The 23,846-nt window shown below is 41.6% G+C and overlaps 1 protein-coding gene across 5 annotated transcripts in view; it reads left to right on the top strand.

The window, feature by feature from the left end:
- The window catches only part of EXOC4 (exocyst complex component 4), a 380,649-nt gene that overhangs the window by 182,334 nt on the left and 174,469 nt on the right, over positions 1–23,846 (top strand). For 2 of the 5 annotated variants that reach the window (XM_080577984.1, XM_080577983.1), the window contains one exon: positions 3–6,237. The exons of the other annotated variants lie outside the window; for them this stretch is intronic. In XM_080577984.1, coding sequence (XP_080434110.1) covers positions 3–18 — 16 coding nt within the window. In that variant the 3' untranslated portion in view covers positions 19–6,237. Of the gene's footprint in view, positions 1–2; positions 6,238–23,846 lie in introns of those variants that run through there. 5 annotated transcript variants of the gene reach the window in all.

The following is a 23,846-nucleotide window of genomic DNA, read 5'->3' as shown; positions in this document are numbered from 1 at the left end:
AGGCAGTGTGTGTCATAGTGTTTCACTCTTTGCCAGATGGGAACAAGTACACCGTGTCAGCAATACTGTAATCCCTGCCTTCATAGAATCTTCAGTTTCAAAGTCTGGACAGTAAGAAAGTGAAAATGAAGTGTTGATTTGAGTACCAAAAAAATCCAGCCAAACGACAACAACAAAAACCCTACTGATTTCACTCCACTGATGATGTTTGAGGTGCAAAGACTGAAGTTTAACACTCAGTTGTGCGCAGTGCTCCAAGGCATTGCAAAGTTTGCCAATTCCCGTTATATCAGAGTGCTCAGAGGTTGGGAGCAGGGGGGACAGGCAGTATACAGTTTGACAATTTAATTTAACAATTGAATGATTACGTTCATTTAAACTGGTTGGTCCTTGTCGTTTACAGCAGTAGCTTTTCAACTGTTAGCATTTTTGGAATTTAGTTTTCTTTCATCTGTATTAACAGTGAAAAAAGAGTGATTGCTCTTTTAATAAATAAAGCTAATGCTTTAGGGAATAATCATGGAGAATAGTAATTTTCCTTCGCTGCTTGTTGATACCAGTGTGCTCCTCACCAGCTGGTGGCAATCTGCTCTAAACTGCTGAAGGTCACATTTCAGACTCCACTTGTAACCTGTCCTTGGGAGGGATGTACACAATATACAGGATATATACGTACATGCAGGTACATATGTTATTAACAGTGAAGTCTTAGCTTTCCACACTTTAGAAATAACCATGTCAAGCTGCTACTTAATACAGGATATGTCAAGATGAAAGGTACTGTATGCAGAGTTTAAATCCTCTGTTTATTTTCAAAATGTTAGGAAGCAATAGCAAAGACCTTGGCAGCTCCCAGGGGGCATCTAAGTCCTTTTGGCCTTTGCAAACATAAACTGCTGCTGCAGTTGAGCAGTGTTCGTAGCTGCATACCTGTAATTGATACGAAGCTGTGCGTATAATTAAGAACATGTGTATGTCACTGATAATCCCTCTTATTAGTTAGTTTTACAGCTGTAATAATAAACAGCTGATTTAATTTTAAAATATGCTGTAATATCTTACAGTGATGTACTATAAAATTAATATTTGATACTGCAGAATGTGTTACTTTGGAAGCAAAAGGAGTGTGAGAATTTGATTAGTTTGTTAGTTACTTTTAGTATGTTGAGGGTATGTTAAATGATACCAGGATGGTTAAGAAAAATGTGTGGCATTTTATCAGTCTAAGAGTAATATATTATTATTGAAGTAGGTGGAAAATGTCAAATACTCTTAGGGCGCAGATAATGGTAAATAATGAGAGCTGATGTTTTTAGCTTTTTGAAAGCGAAGGACTCGATTTTAGAGAAATCAATAAAACTGACTCTCAAGGTAGGAGATGGAACTTATAAAATAATACTGACTGACTAAAGTCTGTACTTCCCAATGAATAACATTGAGAAGGGGTTAAGGAAAAAAAAAAGTTTAAATCCAAGATGCTTTTACATACACAGGAAAACATCATTTGCACACTTTTAACGCCGGTGACCCCTTCAGAATATAACTATCCAGGTTTCATGCGTAGTTTAAGTCTTGCATTCAGACATACCCCTTATCTTCAAAAAGAGGGGGGAAATAGCACTTAGCTCATCTAAATCCTGCTTCTGCAAGGTAGGCAGTATTCTCTCTTTACTGAGCAAGGCTACTGAGGCAGGGAGATGGTGCCTTCCTGCAAGGTCTGCAGTGCAACGAGGCAAATGGGGCTCAAATCAGGAGGTCTCGACTGCTGCTTTTCATTATGATACTAGTAGTCATCGTGCTGCTTAATATTCACGTCTTTATTTTGGAATCATTAATACTCGTCCTTGAATGTGACAGGTGCTTGATGCAACTTTTCATACACTCGCTGTTTACTTCAATTGACCTCAATCGCAAGCAACAAAATCTTAAGGGAGCAATTTGACACCCACCTACTGAATTTTTTTTCCTCCCCCTGGTTTAATGAGTGTTTAGAAGACATTTAGTTGACGAGTTCCTTGCTGTTGACATTTAGTACTTTATATCTGTCAACAGCAAGAATGAATGTTTCTTGCAGGCGCATCCTAACTCTTTTCCCTTTGACAAGCTCTCATAAAGTCTGCGTCGCTGAATTATAAAGACACATTTCAGAAAAGCTTGTTGTTGTGACACTGCTAAGAAAAGGTTTAGTTCTGACTGAGGCCATCGCAAAAATGGGGCGCGTGCACGGGAAGGGGATGGGGAACAGCTTCACGTTTTGTGCTTTTTTTTTTTTATTCCCCCAATGCCTTATGAGAACTGACAGTCCTCCTGTGTGTGTCTGATTAAAGACGACAGTTTATAAAAACCTTAAGGTAAGGCTGTTCATTTTCGATGACAGAAAATAAAGCGATCCCCCCCACCTCCCACACAAACAAAAACTCTTACATGCCAAAAAAAACCCTCTTAATATGTGATGCATTGATTTTATATTGTCTGTCAGAGAATGTGCTTCAGCAGATCAGTCAAGTTTTGAGTTTTCAAACATGCTTCGTCCGTACAGGAAATCAACAGCCTGTCAGAAATTTCACATCTTTCCAGCTCCTCCTTTCTGTCGGATGAAATACAACCTGAAGCAACATAGAAATTTGACATTTGCAAGAACTTGCATTGAATAGCTGAGAGCAGCATTCATTCACTTCCATGATAGCTAATTACTTCTAACCCATATTATGTTCATCAAGCCAACAAAGTAGTTTCAGCTCATTTCTTAATAGAAACACTGACTAGGTTAATTCTAGCAATTTAACTCATGTTTTCATGGAGTAAGATTAAAGTTCCCTATATCGCTGAACACTGTTATTTTCATTGTAGTATAAGTAGAGATTTAGTCATACAATTTTCAGTGACTTATTTATTCCATTTGAATACTGCATGACAAGACCTGAGTCATGTCCTGACAGCAAGTCTTGAAATACACCAGCAAACCTTGTGTAGATCTGCTTCTTTGTGCATTCCCAAAGAGATGATGAGCATCACTGGTGGATGTATGTTAACAAGTTGGCAAAAAAATGTTGATTGCATACTGGGTTGAGAATAGTGATGGGGTTTCCTCCAAGTAGGTGATGTTGGACTGTAGAAAGGCTATTTTTGACTTTTTAAGCTTGTTGTAGTGTTACACCAAAATTTAAAATGAGGAAAAGCCAGCATGGTGCTATGAAGACATCGTTAATCTAACTGATGTTTTTACCAGCACGCTTATGGTGAAATCAGTAGTTATAAAATGTGGTTGTATAGACCAAACTAGTCCATTATTACTGATCCTCTTCAATAACTTTACTAGCAATTACATACATAAGCTCTCTAGTATCTACAGCTTTCTTTGGTGTTAGCTAACCGTTCCAATGCATTGTTCAGGTGAATCATTATTATCCTTAACTCTGCTGAGAGATGGATGTTCATGGTAGAACTTCCTTGTTCTTGAGTCTGCTTGTTATTTTTCTGTACTGTCCAAGAGTCTGTATCCAGCTCTTTCTTGTTATGGGTCCACAGATTTTTCTTTATGCAATGACCACTTAATTTTGTTACACCGTTGCAATATATGGTATAAATTCTGGGGAGAAAAACAACAAAAAATATCAAAACAAAACCCGATGATTTAAACCCAAGGTGAAGCTACAAACAAGTTAGATGTTAATAATCTCCCTGTCGGGCAGCTTTGTTGCTGTTGAAATAAGCTTGAGCCAAGACAAAACCGTATAAAGTTTTATACTACCAAGGTTTTATATGATCTTTGGCCTGGAAATAGCAATGGCAATGCTGTATTTCCTGTGCAATAAGTCTGCAATAAGGGCTAAAAATGTTGAGAACCACTGACTAAGTTGAACCATGTCTTTCTACATCCTGGGGTAATGAGCCACCAGAGAAGGCAGAGTGACTCCATGTCCTTATGCAGTCAATTTATGTTACTGTTAGTGGCTGTGTAGCAGTTTCTCTCTGCTGGTGGGTTTTATTTTCCTGCACTGACTTTTTTAAAAACTTTACTTTTAGCTCTGGTGTCCATAATTCCCAAAGGGAATGCGTAGGTCAGAGCCGATCTAGTTTTCCTGATACTGACAGCACTTGCGTTCTACTTTTGCTGTTTCCATAGATCATCATTTGATGCTGAAACTTCTGCTGCTTTTGTTCTAGTTCCTATGAATGCAATTCCTAGCTTTCCATTAGAGTTCGTGTTAACAGCTGAGGTTAAAAGTCCAATGTTCTCAGTTACAAACCGGCCTCTTCCAAGCACCAACTAGAAACCTGAAATCACTTCTTTAAGTATTGTATCTTTTGTAGGTGATAGTAGCTGTGATGACTGGAAGTGTACTGGGTCTAAGTAGGAGGATTTGGGTTTTTAGGGGGTACTGCAGGGGTGGCCTTTTGGAGGAGACCAGGGGCTGCCCTATGTTGGTCATGGCCTGTTCCGGACAGCTCCAAAATGGCTGCCCCCTCGGGACACAGCTGAGTCCATCAGCAAAGCTGGTGGCACCTCTGTGATAGCGTAGTTAGGAAAGAGCAAAGTGCTTCACAGGCAGTGAGGAGTGAGGAAAAATTGTGAGAGAAACAGGCCTTGTGAACGCGTAGGTGAGAGGAGAAGGAGAGGGAGACAGTGCTCCAGGCACACAACAGAAGATCCCCCGCGGCCTGTCCTCTTGCAGCCCACGGAGGACCAAAGGAAGGACCTTCCACAAGTAAGGAGACAGTTTTATTTAAATTCATTTAGTGGTTCTTGTCCGATACCAGACCTAGCAGGTAGTCAGGGAATTCCTGTTATATTTCTACACCATGTCACTGGACCAATAATTCTACATCAGAGCATTTCCTTACCCACGAGCAAAATAGGCAAAGCCTCTGAAAGGCGATCCTACTAGTATATTTTCCAGTGTATTTTTCCTTACAGACTGTACAAAATGTGTATTTTTCTTTAAGAGAATTCAATATACATGAAATTCTTTGGCCTTTTTAAGCTCTGTTTTGATGTAAAACTTTGTCTATTAGCTCGCCTCTAGGAAAAGTTATTTTATTCCTTTAATCCACACCTCTCCAGCACGAACGTACAGGCGGCGGCAGTGACTGCCTGATTTGCTGTTGGTGCTTTACCCAGGCAGACAAACGAATTGGCGCGGATTATTGTAGCGGGGACCCGTGAGGTGAGACATGTAAAATGCATAGCTCGCTTTCAAAAGAAGCTTAAGTCTTGTGCGAGTTCAAACTGGCTGTAAATTATAATCACCCAATGGCACCTTGTTAGCGGGACAGGTGCAAGAATATGATTAGAGATGGGGAGTAACCTTCCTTTGTTGCAAGAAGGTCATCTTTTCAGATTGCAGCTGAGAGCAAAGGAAAGGAGCTGGTACAGTGGAAGCATGGACCAAGGATCACGTTTTTAGTTATTTATTTTTTAACCGGTTAAGTGTTAAACTGTTACACAGAACGTTCCGCAGAAGTTTGTAGGTGTTATATTCAAGAAACAGGAGATGAAATGTGATTGAAAGGGGTCCTACGTGCACTGAAGTTTACAGGTTTTTCTCTTTCTGATGTTTTCCTTTTCTCCCCCAACCCCACCCTGAAACTAGAAGCAGAAGCGTTGTTTTTCTTAGAATCACAGAATATCCTGAGTTGGAAGGGACCCACAAGGATCAATGAGTCCAACTCCTGGCTCCTCACAGGACCGCCCAAAAATCAAACACTGCCTGTGAGCGTTGTCCAGCCTCTTGTCCCCCAGTCTGTACGTATCCAGGGTTGCCAATCCCAGGTGCAGAATCTGGCACTTGCTCTTGTTGAACTTCATGTGGGTGGTGGTTGTCCGGCCCTCTCATTTTTCAGCATCTTTATGCAAAGGTGTCTCTGCCCTCAAAGGAGTCTGCAGCTCCTCCCAAAAGCTTTCTGTTCAGAAAAGCGTTTAGGAAAGTTGGAAGGGAAGATTGGATCCATTTATTTAATTTGAGGATCTTAGGTACAAAATGGCATAATCTTGGAATACTTTAGGGATCCTGAGTTGTATGCTGAGATACATGTTCAGTGCTTTGGCTTCTCAGGCTGTATGAAACTGTTCAAGCACAAGGTGAGGGTCCCCTATGCAGGAGTCAGGGCTTTTCTGGCAGCTCCTCTGGCACTGGGGAACGTCCACAGGAACTGAAACTTGCTTTGATGTCACTAGTTTTCATTTCCAATGTAATAAGTACATCTCTTACACTAAAAAAAATAAAAAATATAAAAGCGTGCAAAACAGCAGAAGAATTCACAAGGCATAGCTGGCCAAAAAAAAAAAAAAAAGGCACATTTTTTCTTTTTTCTTCCAAAAAAAGAAGCAAGTTCTAGGTTTGCAATCTGTTTATGGAAGTCATTCAGAAAATACATCAGTGAGGGCTTTCCCTGAGCGTAGTAGAGGAAATCCAAGGATGAAAACCTAATGTGGTCTAAATCTGAGTTACAGTATGATAGTCCTGAAAAGTTTAGGAGAGCTAATGCAGTTATTTTCATAAAGCTTTATAAATTTTTGATCGGAGTAGACCTATTTTGTGATTAAAAAAAAAAAAAAAAGTGATTCCTGTGTTTTGTGCTTGCCTTTATCAGTAAAGATACAAAACCCAGGATGACAGCTTTTGGGGTTCCATTTGCCCTACTGAGCTTTATATTTTTAGTTTTTAAATTAAATTTATTTCACATATATGACATGTTTAAGTATCTTCTTGGAAAAGCCTTTGGTAGTGAACTGGTGTTCTTACGTACAAAATAAAATTCTGTAATTTGGGGAAGTCCAGCAGTTATCCCAGCTAGAGCACAGAGGTGAATTTTGAACACCTCCAAGTACATTAACAGGGAAAAAAAAAAAGAGATTTTCAGAGTATTTAGTTTTCATCTATGATTTCACGGAGTGCTGTGTGCTGCTGGGGCAGCAGGAGGAAAGTCCTTGCAGCACCGCAAGAGCTGCCTTGCAGGGAAGTCAGCTCATGGAAGAGCATGCTTTTCAGCCACTGAGTCATACACAAAATAAGCTTTTGGTGGAATGTTCCTTTGGGGTTTCATTTAAAAATCTGTAATTTTTAGCAATCTGCAGAACAGTCATAAATAAAATTTGCAGGGAAGAAGTGGGCCTTTATTTTAGTTATTTCGGGTCCCCAACATCTTGAATACCGGATAGATTAGCAGTAATTGCACATTGCTTAATACCACTGCTAAGCACTTCTGTAGCCCCTTTCATCTGATAACTTGCAAGCTTTTTATAGACGTCAATTCATTAACACCTCAGCGTGAAGTGTATTGCTCGGTACGTGGGAATCCTGGCTCTGTGACAGCCAGGGATGAAGGCGTTGTGGATGAAGCGGTGAGTTAAACAGTCATAAATTCTGTGCGGGTTTGGAACAGGTGGAACGTAACTGCAAGTCGTAAATTCTCACTGTTATTAATCGAGGTCCAGACTTTTCCATTTTTTTGTAGCTTTGCCTCTGGACAAATGGGTTTTGCTCTGGAGGGTGTGACAGGTCTGTGACAGCTTAGTTCAGCTGGGAGAGCGGTCCTCTAGCCTGGCGCTGAAGGCTGTGCGGGCAGGGTATGTATAACGTGGGTGATCTGGTCACCTTCTCCATTTGAGGACCACATCTGGTGAAAAAGTGGCTTGAATGCCTCGTGCAAGCTCTGAACAGCTTTCTGCACATCTCTGTAGCCCCATCTTCCTCCCCTCTGCGTATTCCTTATTCAGACCCATCTTTGGTTGTGCTCCCTTTATCACTGCTATAATTATCGATAATTAAAACAGCTTTTTAGCCATTTCTTTCTGTATTCCCCTTCTCAGCACGTTTCAAACCGCTTCATCCGTCTCTGCCTGACTTCCACGCCTGTAAAACAGGGATGTTCATCCTGCGCTGGTGTGCTGGTGCAGGAGCAAAAGGCGAATCATCTCGGAGATGCTGAACAAATAGCATCATGAGGGACATTAAATAATACTGGTAGGCCGTGACCAGACCTGTAAGCTCCTTACAGCAGAGATAGGAACCTCTGTGTGAAATACAAGTGAAACCTTTGGATAACATTTCTTAGATATTGGATTCTTCATTAAATTTTTAGTCTTTTAATTTATTTACCACCTCTGTCAAGTGGGTGCCTGTGAAATTTCCACTCTGATTCATAATTCCTGTGCAAGCAAACTCCTGTTCAACGGTGAAGTTAGCTTCTTGATTTCTGATTTAAATCCATAAAGTCCATTTAAATATGCTATTTTCCTTGCTTGTGGATGTACCTCTTTTCCTTCCTACCTCTTCATCTGTTTTAAAAGTGCCTTAAAGCAATGTGACCTGGTGGGAATGGGAGCAGGAAAAGGATGAAAAGGATGCCCTGGCTCTGGGGTGGGTTCCTTGAGCATATGAATGCACCCAAGATGAAATGCACAATAGCAATTTCTGCTCTTGTTTATCCACTGCTGAAGTGCCAGGGCTCTTGGGTGATTTGGTGACTTTGTTTCATTCGGTGGATTTATGTTATTTTATTTTTTTAAGAAGCTGTTGGAGCAAGCGTGCTGGATGTAACCATAAAAAAAAAAAAAGAAATAATGCTAAATGTTGAACTGAAGAAGTCAGCTGGGAAATGCAGGTCTGCTCCCCCCTCCCCTTACCTGTAATTTAAGTAAACAAGTTCTTTCACCTTTATGCTTTGGTTATGACATTTTAAAACTCGAAGGAAGGAAACAAGGGGAAACAAAGATGTGTTTATTTAATTAAAAAAAAATAAACGTATTTTGCCCTTGCTGGTAGGATGCTGGGGTCTGGTTTTGACCAAAGTAACAATACACAATGCAAAGGCTGTTGCAATACATTTTCATCTGTTTAAACAGAGGGATAGCAGGTTCTCCTGAGCAGCAAACATCACCAAGTGCCACTGTAGAGGGCTTTTAGTCCTTTTATTTTATTTTATTTTATTTTTTTTTACTGTTGTTTTGTATTCCTGAAAGCCGATTTTTTATTTTGGCTTTGAAAACGAGAATATTCTTTCTCGAGATGGTCTGAAATCTGGAGCACCTGCTGGGAGCCTCTTAGCACAGGAGTTGTAACCCCCTCCCATGGGGAGGCAGCAGAGCCGAGTGGAAATGCTCTCAGACCGCGGATCCGACACCGCTTAATCACCTCTGCCTCTGCTCCCTTATCTGCGAGTCGGAGATAACGTTTATTCCGCGGGTCCATTGGGTAGTTTGTCATCTGTAGATGAACAGCCACATCAGGCAGCTAGCTGTGCTAGGTTGTGTGGGGTTTTATGGTCGGTTAAGTGATTCTGGGCTCAGGGACAGGGCATCAACAGGAGAGCACGAGGCTGGGTTTCTGCGGAGGTAGGCTCCATGAATCACAGCTTGTCCAAGCGTTACGGATGTTGATTTGAGTGTATGGACACCAGTAAATAGTTTTGTTCCTGGAGAACATCCAGGCAGTGACATACGAGTGGGAGTTGAACTCTGGAAATGGACCTTCAGGTTCAGGTGCTGCTCGTGTTAGAGGCAACTTGAGGTTTTGGGAGCCCAGTGGGACCGTTTGAGGCCATTGCCTTTGTTCTGTCTGTACCTTCAGGTTGATGAGTTTCTGATTATTTATATATATATATATGGAAATACTAAAATGTTACAAAATACCAGAAGCTAATACCACCTCTTCTTGAGTCTTTATTGTGACTTAAGAATCAATCCATGTAATAATAATTGAAACTAGTGGCGTAGTGGTACCAGGGATGCTAAATGCTGTGTTAATCATTTATCGGGATAATCAAGTGGGGCTGCTTAACATCTCTGTTGGTGACGTGGACAGTGGGATCGAGTGCACCCTCAGCAAGTTTGCTGATGACACCAAGGTGTGTGAGAAGGGATGGCATCCAGAGGGACCTGGGCGGGCCTGAGAGGTGGGCCTGTGCGAACCTCGTGAGGTTCAACAAGGCCAAGTGCGAGGTCCTGTGTCTGGGTTGGGGCAATCCCAAGCCCAAATCCAAGCTGGGTGGAGAATGGATGGAGAGCAGCCCTGAGGAGAAGGTCCTGGGGGTGTTGGAGGATGATCGAAGGTCCGGAGCCGCTCTGCTGTGGGGCCAGGCTGAGGGAGCTGGGGGTGCTCAGCCTGGAGAAGGGAAGGCTCCGGGGAGACCTCACAGCAGGCTGCCAGGGCCTGAAGGGGCTGCAGGAGAGCTGGGGAGGGACTCTGTGTCAGGGGGTGTGGTGATAGGACAGGGGGAATGGCTTTAAACTAAAAGAGGGGAGATTTAGATAAGCTCTAAGGAAGAAATTCTTCCCTCTGAGGGAGGCGAGGCCCTGGCCCAGGCTGCCCAGAGGAGCTGTGGCTGCCCCATCCCTGGCAGTGCCCAAGGCCAGGCTGGATGGGGCTGGGGGCAGCCTGGGCTGAGGGAGGTGTCCCTGCCATGGCAGGGGGGGTGGAACTAAATCATCTTCAAGTCCCTTCCAACCTAAACCATTATATCATTCCGTGATTTTATAATCTCTGAACAGAACTGCTCTTATTTACGTTTTCTAGGCAGTCCCAGTTGATTCATCATAGGAGAAAAAGACTTCAGAGAAGACACAGACTAGCAGTGCTATGTATGCTGTAAAATTTAATGAATGGTCAGGTACTGGCTGAGGATCCTAGTGATTTTAATCATTTTTCTTGACCTTTTTTCAGTTAACTCCTTTTTTCTGCAGTAACAGTTTGTGTTTGTAAAGTTAAAAACAACCAAACGTTTACACTCCATCAGGTCAAATAACATTGCTGAATAAGTATAGATCCTTCAGAAACAGTTACTTGGATTTGGGATACCCAAGTTTATAATTTCTAGCACTGAGGCAGGTAGCTAGCTCAGTGGACTCAAGATGTTACATCGATGTAATTGTTTAGAATATAAAGGAAAATTTCAGACCTCCTAAGAGAGAAATAACACTAAATACAACAAGGAGGGAGAAAGATTGGGAAGTGTCAGATTTGCTTCTCTTCTAATAAGTCTCCAGGGCTTACAGAGGGTGGAAAAAAAGTCACCATTCGTCTGCATCTTGATGAAGACGAGTGACAGCCGTGGTCGGGTCTGGTTGATGGCCAGACAGCGGATAGATCACAGCGCAGAAATGCAAACTGCTACACGGAGAAGGAAAGCTTAAATTTTCTGAAATTTTATAATGCTACAGGGAGGAAATAAAATCAGCCTCTTCTCCTTGATCCTTACAAATGATGGAGACTAGTCTTCAGGCTGAAGCCGTTCTTCATTTAGTTTTACAGGGGTGTGTAGTTTATCACTGCGATTCATTCCTCATTGTGAAGAGCATCCCTCTTGCTACACGCCGCGTAACTGATGTTAATGGAAATGGGGTTTGCAATTCACTCAGAAAGTCAGGCTGGGCTTGCACTACTTGCAAATCAGTAATCTGAACTGAAAGCAAATTGTTGTTTAAAAAAAGTAATAAAAGTTAATTAATTGCAAGGAATCTCTAGATTGTTACTTGCTATTTTCTTAACATCGCTATTTCTCTCCCTCTCCTTCGCCGGGCTCCCGAATCATTGTTCTGTCTCCATCCCCAATAGCATTCTTCCTAGTCCTCATGGCACTTTGAGTATTGGGGGGTATTTTCTGCTGCCAATTCATCAGGGTCAATCTTTCTTCTGCAGAAGAGGTGCCAAAATTGTCGCCTATGTGATCTGCTGATAAAACAACTCATCCAACCTCTGCTCGGCTGCTTTTTTCCCCAAAGTCCCCTCTGCACCCTCCCCATCGCGTACCCAGGACTGAACACGGGTGCTGCTGTGTGGCTGCTTACACAGGCACGTGAAACACACGTTTTTCCTTGTATGATGGGAGGAGATCAGTCACATGCATCCCTCCAGAGTCTCCTAAAGAAGATGTTTGGCGTCTCTTCCGTATTAAAAAAATAAATAGAAGTTGTCAAGGACGAAGAACTATTGTTAGTGTAAGCAGAATGGGTACTTATTATCAGTTTTAGATACGCCCAGGCCAATAGTTAAATGTTTTTCTCTGGTTAGTTTGATGAAAGGCAGTAATAGATTTAATTGCTGGTTGTCATTTATAAAGTAGTATATGCAGTATTTGAGTTATTCTGATAATGTGTTGTAATTACCTACCATCAAGCGTTTTACAGTGTTAAAAACATGATCTTTGAAGAAATGTAGCTAAGTTCTTTGAATTGAAGGCAATAGCTATTGAGAGTACAATATCATTTAAAAATGTCAATCACGTAAGTTAGGTAAACAAAATGAAGGGTGGTTGGCGGTTGTTGGTTTGTGGTTTTTTTTTCGTGAATTTTTCCAGTGCCCTTAAACCTTCCCAAAAGCTTGGCAGAGTAAGCAACGTGCCTGGAGGGCTGATAAATAAAAGCTATTTCAGAGTTGCCTGCACACACACCCAGGCTGAAAAGTATTGTGTACCGCGCATAAAGCACTATCCAGGAAGCCTCTTTGTGCCCAAACCCAAAGGGATTGCTGTTCATTTTGCCTTCGCTACAGTACCAGCTAGGAGAGAAAAACTCTCTCAGGTAGGGCTGCCCCTAATTCTGCATGAGAAATGAGCGTGCTAAATGCTAGATGGGGCAAAGTTTTTAACAAGGCGGAGGTTTCAGTTTTCATCGACCTCATGTATGCACGCAAATGAGTCAAGAGATGCAAGCAGAACATTGGTGGTTGAGCTACTGGATTTGTGTGCTCAGGCGGTTCGATCGTGTGCCTGGTCTGGCAAAGGATGACAGAGGGAGAGAAAAAAAATCTAAAGTCTGTTGAATGCAAGTGTGGCTCCCGGACCTTCACCTACTGCTATAATCTTGATGTAGAACACCCGAATTCCTGAAGTTGTTTAATCAGCAGAGTTGAATTTTGATGAAACCACGTGCTACAGCCCTATTACCACTGCAGAAATTAATTATAATTCACAGCACTGCCGTCCATTTGTGAGGATTAACACTGGTGAGCTTCAACCTTTACACATTCTTCCCATTCTACGCTTTGCAAAGCGGGCTGTAAGATGGAAGCATCCCCGTGTGGACAAGTTAAACTCTTCAGATACCAAATTTATTTGTGTAACAAAGCATCGCATGGAAGATGAATGAAAACACCACATACATATTACACATTTTTATTCTAGATTGTTGATTAATAGATGTAAATCGACTAAAAAATGAGCATTTTTTTTTTTTCCCACAGGGAAGCACATGGTACTTTTATGGTTTCGTGATGGGTTTCGTACTGCAAACCCAGACTTTCCCCTAGCCCATGGCATTTAAGAAGTGATTGTTCCTCTAATTTAACATATGTTGCCAGAAAAAAAGATGAAAAGACCAATGGTGTGAAAAGATGAAAAGACCAACAGAGACGTTTTTCTTCATCCAAAATGAACGTGAAATAAAATCTTTTTTATGGTTCTTTTGAATTCCTGCAGCTCAGGTAGATCTTATCAGAGACATGCCCGTGGTTTAGGGGCAGTTTAAAATAAGTTATTTTCCTCTCCTTTTCCTATGAAATCAAACCGGGATAACTGGGGCTGACGGTGGATTTTTAAAGAGCTTTATAGACATAAATCCCTCTCTGGATGGAGTTAGCATCTGGCACGAGGAGAAGACGATATCAGTGTCGCTAACGGGCGTTTTCTGAGACTTCCCAGCGTTGGGTGGCAAGTCCCAGCAGCTCAACACCGAAACGAGTCGAGTTGTCAGAAGTCATTACTGGTTGTCACTTCGTAGACTTCAAACTGGAGTTCCCCCTTTGGAATTTCAGTGGAAAGATTTTGTTGTTGCTGTTCTTTAAGTGGGACGATCAGACGTTGTGCATAAGCAGCTGGGATTTAACCCGTTCGTAGCTTTTTTGGTCATGGCTGCAAAGAGATGGTAAGTTTAGGGGGTTGAGGTGTGGTTCCATGCTCTGCCAGGATCTTTGCAAATTTAGTAAGTCTTTTTGCACTCAAATCCACAAGGATTGATTTTGAAGCTTGATTTCAACAGAGATACAGGCCTCTTGGGTGTGGCTAGAGGAGCTTCGCTGAAAACTGTTGGTTTAGGAAGTAGCAGCTTCAATACGTTGGGTCTCTTCGTTCCTTGTCATTCCGTATTGCTTTCCCTCTGTTTTTTTTTTGTTTGTTTGTTTTTTGTTTTCTCTAGTTAGGCTCAAAATAGTGTTATTTTAGTAAATTAGCATTTTAAATAAGTTGCACGAGGAAAGAGCGTAGTTGCTGTGTTCCCGTGGTTCTGTACAAAGCGAAGCAGGGCAGCGCTAAGTGATGCTGTTTGTCTCTGTTTATAAACGGGTGCCCTTTCCGTGGATTTATTCCTTAGTTTCTAATTGGGAGCTTTTTGATTGTTAATTAAGCCAGTTTGCCTGATGAAAGGAAAGAGAAGACTGATTAAGCAGGATGTAAATAAGCTAATATCTCGTAGTGCAGGGTTTGTCAGGAGGTCTCTCAACTAGGTCTGTCCTTAAAGGCTTCTTCTGCGCATCTATTTCAGCTCGTGAATGTTCTTTACCCCTCTGATTTAGCCCTTCTAGCAAAATCCCTCCAGAGCTGTGGTCACTGGCGAAGATTTCCTTCTTCTTCCTTGGCTTCTTGTGCTCCAGGTCCATGTTGTAGCTATGCACTCTCCTCCAGGACGTTTGCTGCTCCAGCATAACCACTGAAACAAAAGTCTGTTTTTTTTTTTTAAATATATTCCTCTTCTATTCCTTTTTCTAATAGAGTGGATTTGGGGAGCCTTATTTAGATTATTTTTTTCCAGATTCTCAGATACAAAGTGCTGCCGCTACCCAAGGGCGTTGAAACTGGTTCCTAGGGAGTTATTTTTGTAAAGGATTTTTTTTTGCACATAGCCATACAGAAATAGAAAGGTTTCGCTTTAATTTATATGCTTTGAATTCCCAAATTTAAAGGACATATCAGTAATGGTTTGGTGCTCTAATTAAATACCTAATTATGTTGAGCTCATTTTACTATTTTTTTTTCCAGTTTCTGGTGGCTTTTACTGTAACAATCCTTGTTGTTTATGAAATTCAAAGCATATGTTTGAATTCTTCCGTCTCCTGTGTCTTATCATTTCGTTGCTCTTTTTTAGAACTGACATATAACTTTAAAAATAATTGCACAATAAGGAATGCAGTGCGGTTTTTGAAAGGCATGGAACCAGTAGGCATCCCCTGAAGAAAAAGAAATGGAGAACCAGAGTGCAGCTGCAGGTGGGCACAGAACAAGGAGCCAGCTGGTTTTGTGAGCATCAGAGTGGTTGGGGGGCATGTAAGAGCCATTTCCTTGTGGCTTGTGGTTTTATAATTGTGAATTTTGTTTTACTGAGGGGAGAAAAAAAAGAAAAACTAAAACAATAACACGAAAATCACCTTGAACTTGGCCCGGAGGTGCTTTTTACAGTAAATCTTTTGACGTTTTTGATATCCATGTCATTACAAAGTTGGGGTGAAATTCCCACCTTGTACGACAAGCCACCCCGGGGAGACCAATTGTGTCACAGGCCGTTAATTTTCATCATTACAAAGGATAACGTGGCTTTTTCTTTTGTTGAGGTCCATCACGATTTGTCTGGGAGGTAGGCAGAGGTGGCCAAGGGGTAGAGCAAGAAGTGAAGCTTCAAGCTCGGGGACTGTCTCTGATGTGTAGCATCTCGAAATCACTGTTAGCCCAGAGGGCTCGTACCGAATGTTGGCAAGGGGTGTGTGACTTCGGTGTCACTTCGGTTTTAATAGGAAATGCTGCTTTATGGAAATAGATGAAGCCTGCAAGCTTTAAGGGAGCCTTCTGGGGCAGGAGTTAGGGTTGGCTGCTGCTGGAGTGCGCCCAGCCCGCATGGGTGCGTGCTTGGGTGGCGTCCTCAGGCCTTTGCATTAGCACAGCTTCCCTGTGGTGCCGGCAGAGCTGGTCAGTGGTCCTCAGCTGGAAAATCACCGCCTTGCACGAGTTACTGTACAAATCCTGCTTAGTTTTTCCTTTGTTTTAGCTATTTGGTGTGTAACAAACAGCACACCGGTATATAGGACAAAAAGATGCCCTCTTTTTTCATGTGTTCCCACCTCCCCCCCCCCCCCCCTTTTTTTTTTTTTATTTCTATAGAAATTTTTCTCGCTTGCACTGAGGAGGCTGTTTAATCTTTGAAACAATGTAAGTGCTATCAGGTACTTTTTATTATTCTGCAGGTCTCTGCAGTAGCTAAGTGCTGGTATAGTTTGGTCTATTTTTATGAAATCCAGCGCAAGATGAATTAAAAACCATACATTCCTGGGTTACTGGGAAGTGCTGAGCTTTGCTGGTATATGAGCCAAGCCAACTTTTCCCCAAAGACTTCAAACAGCAATACCGTGATGAATGCATTGCAACTGGTCCTTTTGACTGGGTCACCAGTCCTCAAGGACTATCTGAAGCATTCTTAGGAGGTGGAGGGGGATTTTAGTGAGAGCATCGCTCGCCAGTCCTGGGTTCTCCTCTATTCTGTCGCTGCTGCAGAAATTTAGCAGAAAACCAGCTCGGCGAGAAGAACCACAAAATTTAGGTCAGAGGGAGAGAATAGGAGAGAGAGACCCTGGAGCAGGTCTGCATTTAGGTCTGCCCAATTTCACAACTGCTTGGAAAGATTAGGTCTGAGGGCTGTTTCTCTTCTCTCTATTCCCTCTGGAATTTTACGGATTTTCTTAACGTTACAGGTTACAAAGACACAGAGCTTAAGTTCCTGTCTATATTTGTAGCTTATGAGACCTGACCATTGATGCTTTGAGAGTTTGCTTTCCAACCGCCATCACTTTTCAGTGCCACACAGCCTTGCCTTTTAATTCCATGGCACGAAAGCAGGAAAAAGCCCATTGGCACATGTTGCTTCTTATGAGAACGGACAAAGTGTCAGGTTAGGTTCTGGGAAAGGGAGTTTCACCTAAATATCCACCAAACAAGCCTTGTTCACCCTAAGGAAGCAGGTGACTGAGACTTTGCAGCACTGCTTTAATTGAGGGGACTTCAGCAAATTTGTAATTTATTACTGAATTTACCCTTGCACTCTGTTCTTTTTCTCCTATCTCATAGATGAGAGTCCAGAATCTGAACCTCAAGTAGATCGTTTGTCTCTAGGTATGAGCCTTAACAAGGGCTCATCAGCCTGTTTGCTGGACACTTGTTCTCAACTTGTGCACAAGAACAGATCTAAACTCATACTGAAATCTGCACATTTTCTGTTAGTATATTAATAAATGTGTTGAGAAATCCGCTCTTGCACTGTATGTCAAATAGGTGGGAATATCTATTCCCACAGTTCAATTCTATCCGTGGGTAAGTACAGTGTGAATATATTTCTTGAGCTTCTGAATTGCATATGAAGGAGAGAACGCCATCTGATTCTCTGCTTACTAAAATAAATGTCAGAAAGGACATGACCTAATTATCTTGCTTCCCGTTTTCCATCTACATGAAGTCTTTCGGCTTTGTGGGTGGTTTTTGAAACCTCTGATTTTTGTCATTGATCCTAGAATTTCCATAATTTCAGTATTCACTAAAGAGTGCAAAGAAGTAAGCATGTCTTATAATTATGTGATGACATGCAAATAATGTCTCCTAGGTGAAGAATCAAAGTTCTATTCTGGTATTGATAAACCTTGGGGGGGAGAAAAACAAACACCCAAATCTTTGGTTTAGCTCAGAACATGCAAGTTCCAGGGTAATGAGTTACCTTGGCTGAAGTCCCGAGGTATCCTCTGGAACATTAATAGATATTTATCTTTTACCTCAAACTTCTCCATCCCATTTCTCATTCCAGCACTTCCTTTGCTGCCTCAACACCGAATTGATGCTTGTAGTTCAAGGGCAAAACACACAGCATTTTGATGAGCCACTGCAAAGGGTTGAACACAATAGACTGAAATGTTAATTGTATGCAAATGTCTAAGAATTTGGGGGAGGCTTGAAGTTTAATGAATCTAATAACACTTACATCGTCTTGAGATCGTGTGCATTTTCTTACGTTGCATTGAGGTCATGTAGAGTTTTTTGTGTGTGCCTGTACGAATCATGAGTTTATAGCGTTTATATAGATGTGACACTTGTTGGGCCATGGATTGCTGTTTAAAGCTCATCGGAGGATTAGTGCAGTCAGCCTCATGAAAGGATGCAGACATTTGTCATTACTTTTATTATATCTTAGTGTTTTCAGTATCCTTGAAAACAGAAGCTGATTTTGTTTTTGCCATAACATACGTCTAGTTTTAATGGAATTTGCGGTTTTCTTTCAAGATAGCATTGGAGACTCTTCTCTTACATCCAATGCCAATTAATTTTTTCAGAAAACTTTTAAATATAGTGAAATGTTTGTATCTGTGGAGGAGGGGGGACTGAAGCATAGAGAGGAAAAGGTAAAAGTGTCCATTAAGCTTTTTGTAAATAATTTAAATGCAGAAGATCTGACAATGCTCGTAGTGAGTTTATGGCTATCCCATAGACTTCTCCAGTCAAAGCATTAAAATATTCAAAAATACAGAGTATTTATTAGAATTACTAGGCTAATTTATTATCCGAAGAATGATTTTAATTTTTTTATGCTTAAGTATGTTTTAAGTGGCGTAATAAGGTGAAGGCGGACAATTTTTATTTCTCTGTGCTGCATTTCACAACAGTTAATTAAAACAAGACTGCTTGTGGGAAGAGGGTGCTGTCAAGTACCACAGGGCTGAGACATCAGCCCTGGTGGGACTCTTCCATTAATCTAAGTGTGAATGAACATGGGCTTCCCTGTATTGCTGTTTCCCCTCCATTTCAATCCTCTAGAAATCTTCTAAGGGAAGATGTGGAGTGCAAAGGGTTTTAGGTTTGAGAACAAATTATATTTGAAAAGATTAACCTGTTATCACAGTCAGCTAAAATGGCAGCATCTCCCTCCGTCTCTTCTTCTCCTCCAATGAATTTGAGCGTCTGAAGCCTTTGAGGTGTCAGCGAGATCTGCACCATATATTTTTTTGCCTTACAAACTCTGATCTTCGGGTTTAACCAATTGGACACCCTCTGTTGACAGTACATGTCATCTTCGCCCTGCGACAATCACTGAATGATCAACAAAAATAACTCCCTCATTGAAGCCGAATCAAAGCCACTGAAGGGTGAAGGTAACAATCACAGCCTTTCAGCCCGGGATGCGTGCGTGGCGACGAATCTCGAAATCCCTGCCACTTGTCCTTCTTTATAGTCGAGCTTCAAAGAGTAGGGCAGTCTGATCCTTGACTTTAAACACGCTTTAACAAGTCCTTTTCTCCCCTTCTCCGCTGTTGCGCATCATGCATAAATCACTTAAATTTCACAACGCTTTTAGTGATTGCTTACTCTTATTTTTTAAGAGCTATTCAGCTTTGTTGACCATTCTGGTGCAGACTGGTGTCGCGATCCTACTGAGGATTCGTTTCACTAAACTTTTGATTGCTTTGCTGCCACATCGGAGTGACCAGACTGAAAGGGAGGGGGAAGCAAACCTTGTTGCAGTAACTAATTCACTACTAGAAGAGTTGCTGGTCCTCCGCTCTTTAATGTCAGTGCTGTCCCACGGTGACCTGATGCTGAGATGTATTCGGTTCCCCCCGACACATGTTACAGAAAATACCGACCTGACCTTTAAAAAAATTTTATTAACATTTATAAATTTTATTTTACTGTGTCATGTTCAGAGAAATTGTTTCAGCTAGACAGGAGGAATGCTTCCCACAATGGCATTGCTTCACTCATTTGTAGTACAACATATTAAAACCACCTCCCTTTTCAATCCTAAGCTGACTATCCTCGTCTCATCTACCCTTTCTCATTTATTTTGTGTATACTGGCTGGTCTTTGCAGGTAAGCTTTAATAAACTGCTTTTCATGGTATTATCTGATTTCTGTAGGCATCACCTAACACACATCCAAGGTAAATCTTGGGTGTATTTTGGTTGATTTGGGCGTATTTGGGGCCACTTTAATCGCTGAGCTTTCCTGGAGCGGTAAACTTCTGATGAAGGTACGTGTGTGCCTGGTGGGACCCATCTGTCAGCAGCACGGCTCATCGCAGGAACGACCTGGCTGTGTTTTGGATCTAAGCTGAAGTCTTCTGGGTCTAAGCTGAAGTCTTCTTCGGAAGAGAAATACGGAGTAAGAGCCCACTCTGTACCAGGTTGGCTTGATAGCGGCAAAGTCAAAATTTCACTTCTTGCCTCCTCTTTTGTATTTAATCAGGCAACAAAACGAGGTCTGAGGAGGGGGTCGTGATTGTTATCTAAAAGTGTACCGTGTAAATTAATGTTGGAAGGGCAAATAGCCACTTGGCCAGTGTTGGCTGAGGAATTAATGGCTGTAAAGACACAGTTTGTTGTCTTACTTTTTTCTTCTCTTCTTGTTCAGACATCTACTGGTGAAAGTCTTGGCTCTTGTTTATTATAGGTTGTTTGTTTTAAGAATCTTTTTGATTTAATAACATAAATTAATCAAAATGGCACATGAGACAAAGAGACATGCCTCTGTCTTGAAAGGACAGCTCATCTTATCTAGAGCAGTGGGATGGCTGTTTGGAGTAACCTCTTCTGTGCTTTGCTTGCTTAGCTCTTAGAGATCGACAATAAAATTAGAAAGAAAAATGAAATTTCACTTGCATGGGCTAAGTATGGTGTATTCCCCAGAGAGAGTGGGGAAGGGAAGTAGGCCTCCCAGTGCCTAGTTCTTGGTAGAGCAGCAACATTTGTTGAAGTATTTCATTTGCTCTGAAGGTGAACAAGTTGCAGAATATCTTCATGCTTGGTAGGTAGAGCTTTAAATAGTCTGCTCTGGAGATACATATTTTACTTTGGTGACTTGTGTAAGGTAAGGGTAATTAAAAGATGTTAATTTTGTTTTGCAGTAAGCGCAGCGCAACAGCAGGACCAAGACATTACTCTGTCTGCATTATAGTTTTGGTACAGTTCCATTTAGCTTTTTAGTGGGAAAAGCAAGTTTATTTGTTCTTTGTAAGAACAAATTTTAGAGGAAGGCAAACACTTGATGTCAATCAGTTGCTTTTATCGAGGAAATGGGACCCCACTCCTCCCTGGTCTTAATCACAGATCTCCCACTGCTGCCGTGCCTACCTTCGGCACAAATTGCTTGGCTGTGCCTGCTTTGCCTCACTGCCCTGTAAAGATTGGGTCGCTTCCTACCTGCTTCTGCTGTGCTTCCACGGCGACTTAATTGCATAAAGACCGCAAAAAAATTTGAGATGAAAACAGTTGTGTCGCTGCATGGCTTTCACCATGCTTCTGTTTCCTCCCAGTGTGTAGGATTTTCCAAGCCCATCTCTCAAGTAGCCAGGCAATCGTTGCTTAATATGCATGCTCTAATAAAGACTGAAATTAATTTCATAGAAATGACACCAAAATAATTAATACGGCTCTCTTGGGCTGCATGGGATAGACGTGATGTGAGGAAGTGGAGATATTAAAGTGTCAGTGTCCTGCTCCACACATGTGAAATGTCATCAGCAATTCGGAGCAGTCCTGCTTTATTACAGCCATATTACAGTGAATGTTTTCCACATCTTCATAGAGTGTCTATTAACAGCATTTCCTTCATTTTAGAAATGGCTCCACTATTCTAATGCAACCCATTTTGATGAATAAATTTAGCACTTTAATGCTATTTATTTACTCCACACTATAAAATGTAATAAGATAAATAATGGGTCCCACAGGGGCATGGGGTAAGTTGGTGATCATCCTCTCAGCAGGCAGTTGAACATAGCTTGAGTAAAGAAATAATGATCAAAATTCACAGTGCTCCCTGGGATGCCATTTATATACCTGAATCTAATAAAGAAAGAATTACAATGCTTAACAACGTGCTTAGCACCAGGATCTGAATGTAATGAGACCGGCAGTGAGGAATGTACAGCCATATTAGCTAAACCCGAAGCATCGAAGCGGAGGTGAGGACAGCAAGAGATGTGAGTGGTGTGAATGTCCCTCGGTGCGCGATTTGCCAGCTCTTGGGATACCTGTGCTTTGTTCTTCACTGACTACTAAAATCTACTCCAAGGCACACTTCCTCCTCTCCGGTCAACATGGTTCATGAAAAGAAAGTCCTATGTCACTGATTTGATCTTCTTCTATGCTAAAATCACCTACTTAGTGGATGAAGGGAAGGTGGTAGGTGTAGTTTTTCTGGATTTTGCCAAGGTTTTTGACGCTGTCCCTCACAGCATCCTTCTGGACAATTGCGAGAAGAGCAGGTACGTGGTACCCTCGGTGAAGAATGAGCTCAAAGGTAGGGCTCAAAGGGTCGTAGTGAATGGGGCTCCAAATGGCAGGTCCCTATTGGTGTTCCCCAAGGCTTAGTCTTGGAGCCAGTTCTGCCCAACGTTTTTATCAACGGTCTAGATGCACGAGTTGGATGCATCCGAAGTAAAATTGCTGATGATACAAAACTGGGAGGAGCTGTTGACTGCCTGGAAGGGCGAGAGGTCTTGCAGACAGATCTAGATACATTGGAGCATTGGGCAATCGTCAACTGCATGAAGTTCGACAAAGGAAAATGCCGGGTGCGGCACCAAGGATGGAGTAATGCCAGACATGGGTACAGATTTGGAAACAAGTGACTGGAGAGCAGCTCAGCAGACAGGGACCTGGGGGTGCCCTGACATTTGCATCTCATCTGGTTTTGCACTTGTTTTTCAGAGTAGATTTCTACTCAACAGGAAGTATTAAGGAATTTTACACTCTGTTTAGGTTGTAGGCATAGGAGGACTTTAAAAAAATTACATTTCAGAGACTTTGAAAATAATTTTTAAAAAATCACAATTCAGATACTATTGCTGTAATACATGCAGTTATAATTTGGGCATAAAAGTAATAACAACCTGTGTGGAGACTCTTCCATCTATTTCTTGATCAAGCATTTGAAAAGCACAAAGACGAATAACAGAATAAAATAGTGAAATGATAATGGAGTGATTTGTACTTCCATTTTTACATGCTTTTTAAGCTGTCAATAATCCTGCACATCCCATGTTTAAAAAATAATGTTAGTTTTTTTTGTAACCGTGGGTCTTGCAAGTTAACTCCTGAATCCCTTTGCTGCTACTTTTGGTGTCATCAAGGAGCAAATGATTTTGTCCCAAGTTGTTCCTATTTCAGTAACATTGCTTCTCTTTTAGTTTCTCAGCAATGCCATTCAGCCTGGTCAGAGGGGGATATTCAGATGGGGAATTAATCCTATGCTGGAAAAAAAAAAAAAAAAAAAAAAAAAGAGGGGAAAAAACTCAGCTTTGTCTCTTGGCTGGTTTGAGTTGTAGGGTTATGAGGACATGGGAAAGATTCCAAGCATCCTACAAACGTCAGCTGTGGAGTTGGTAGGTTGCTAAAACTTTCTACCCTGTGGTTGAGCCACTGTAGAGCATCATTAGAAGGATCTGCTGGGATCAGATCACATCGTGGGAGACACAATGCGTCAGTTGATGGGAAGTAGTTAAAAAAAAAAAAAGAAAATGAGGTATGTTGGTTGAATTCCCAGTTGACTGAAAGGTTTCCATTTTCAGGTGTGAGCATTCGTTTTCAGCAAAACATCAGGTTTTCATGGAGAAAATGGACGTTTCTAGTGAAAAGAAAACCATTTAGTAGAAAATTAATCCCACAATTTTGAGAGATAATTTGTGACCACCCTTAGTCATCAAATCTGGTTGACTACGCATGCACGCACGCACAGCGGATGCGTTGAACGAGAAAGGGGCTGTTTTTGACTAGGACCTCTTCCAACTAGGCCCACACATTAAAAAAGGAGTATAATTTACATATCATTCAGACGGTTGGAAATCCCGATTGTAAGGGAGGATATCTGTCTTCTCTTTGGTTGCTTTT

Source organism: Anser brachyrhynchus (assembly GCF_964034855.1).
Source record: "Anser brachyrhynchus genome assembly, chromosome: 1".
In the NCBI taxonomy this organism is placed as follows: Eukaryota; Metazoa; Chordata; class Aves; order Anseriformes; family Anatidae; genus Anser; species Anser brachyrhynchus.
This window is presented reverse-complemented; position numbering and strand designations above follow the sequence as displayed.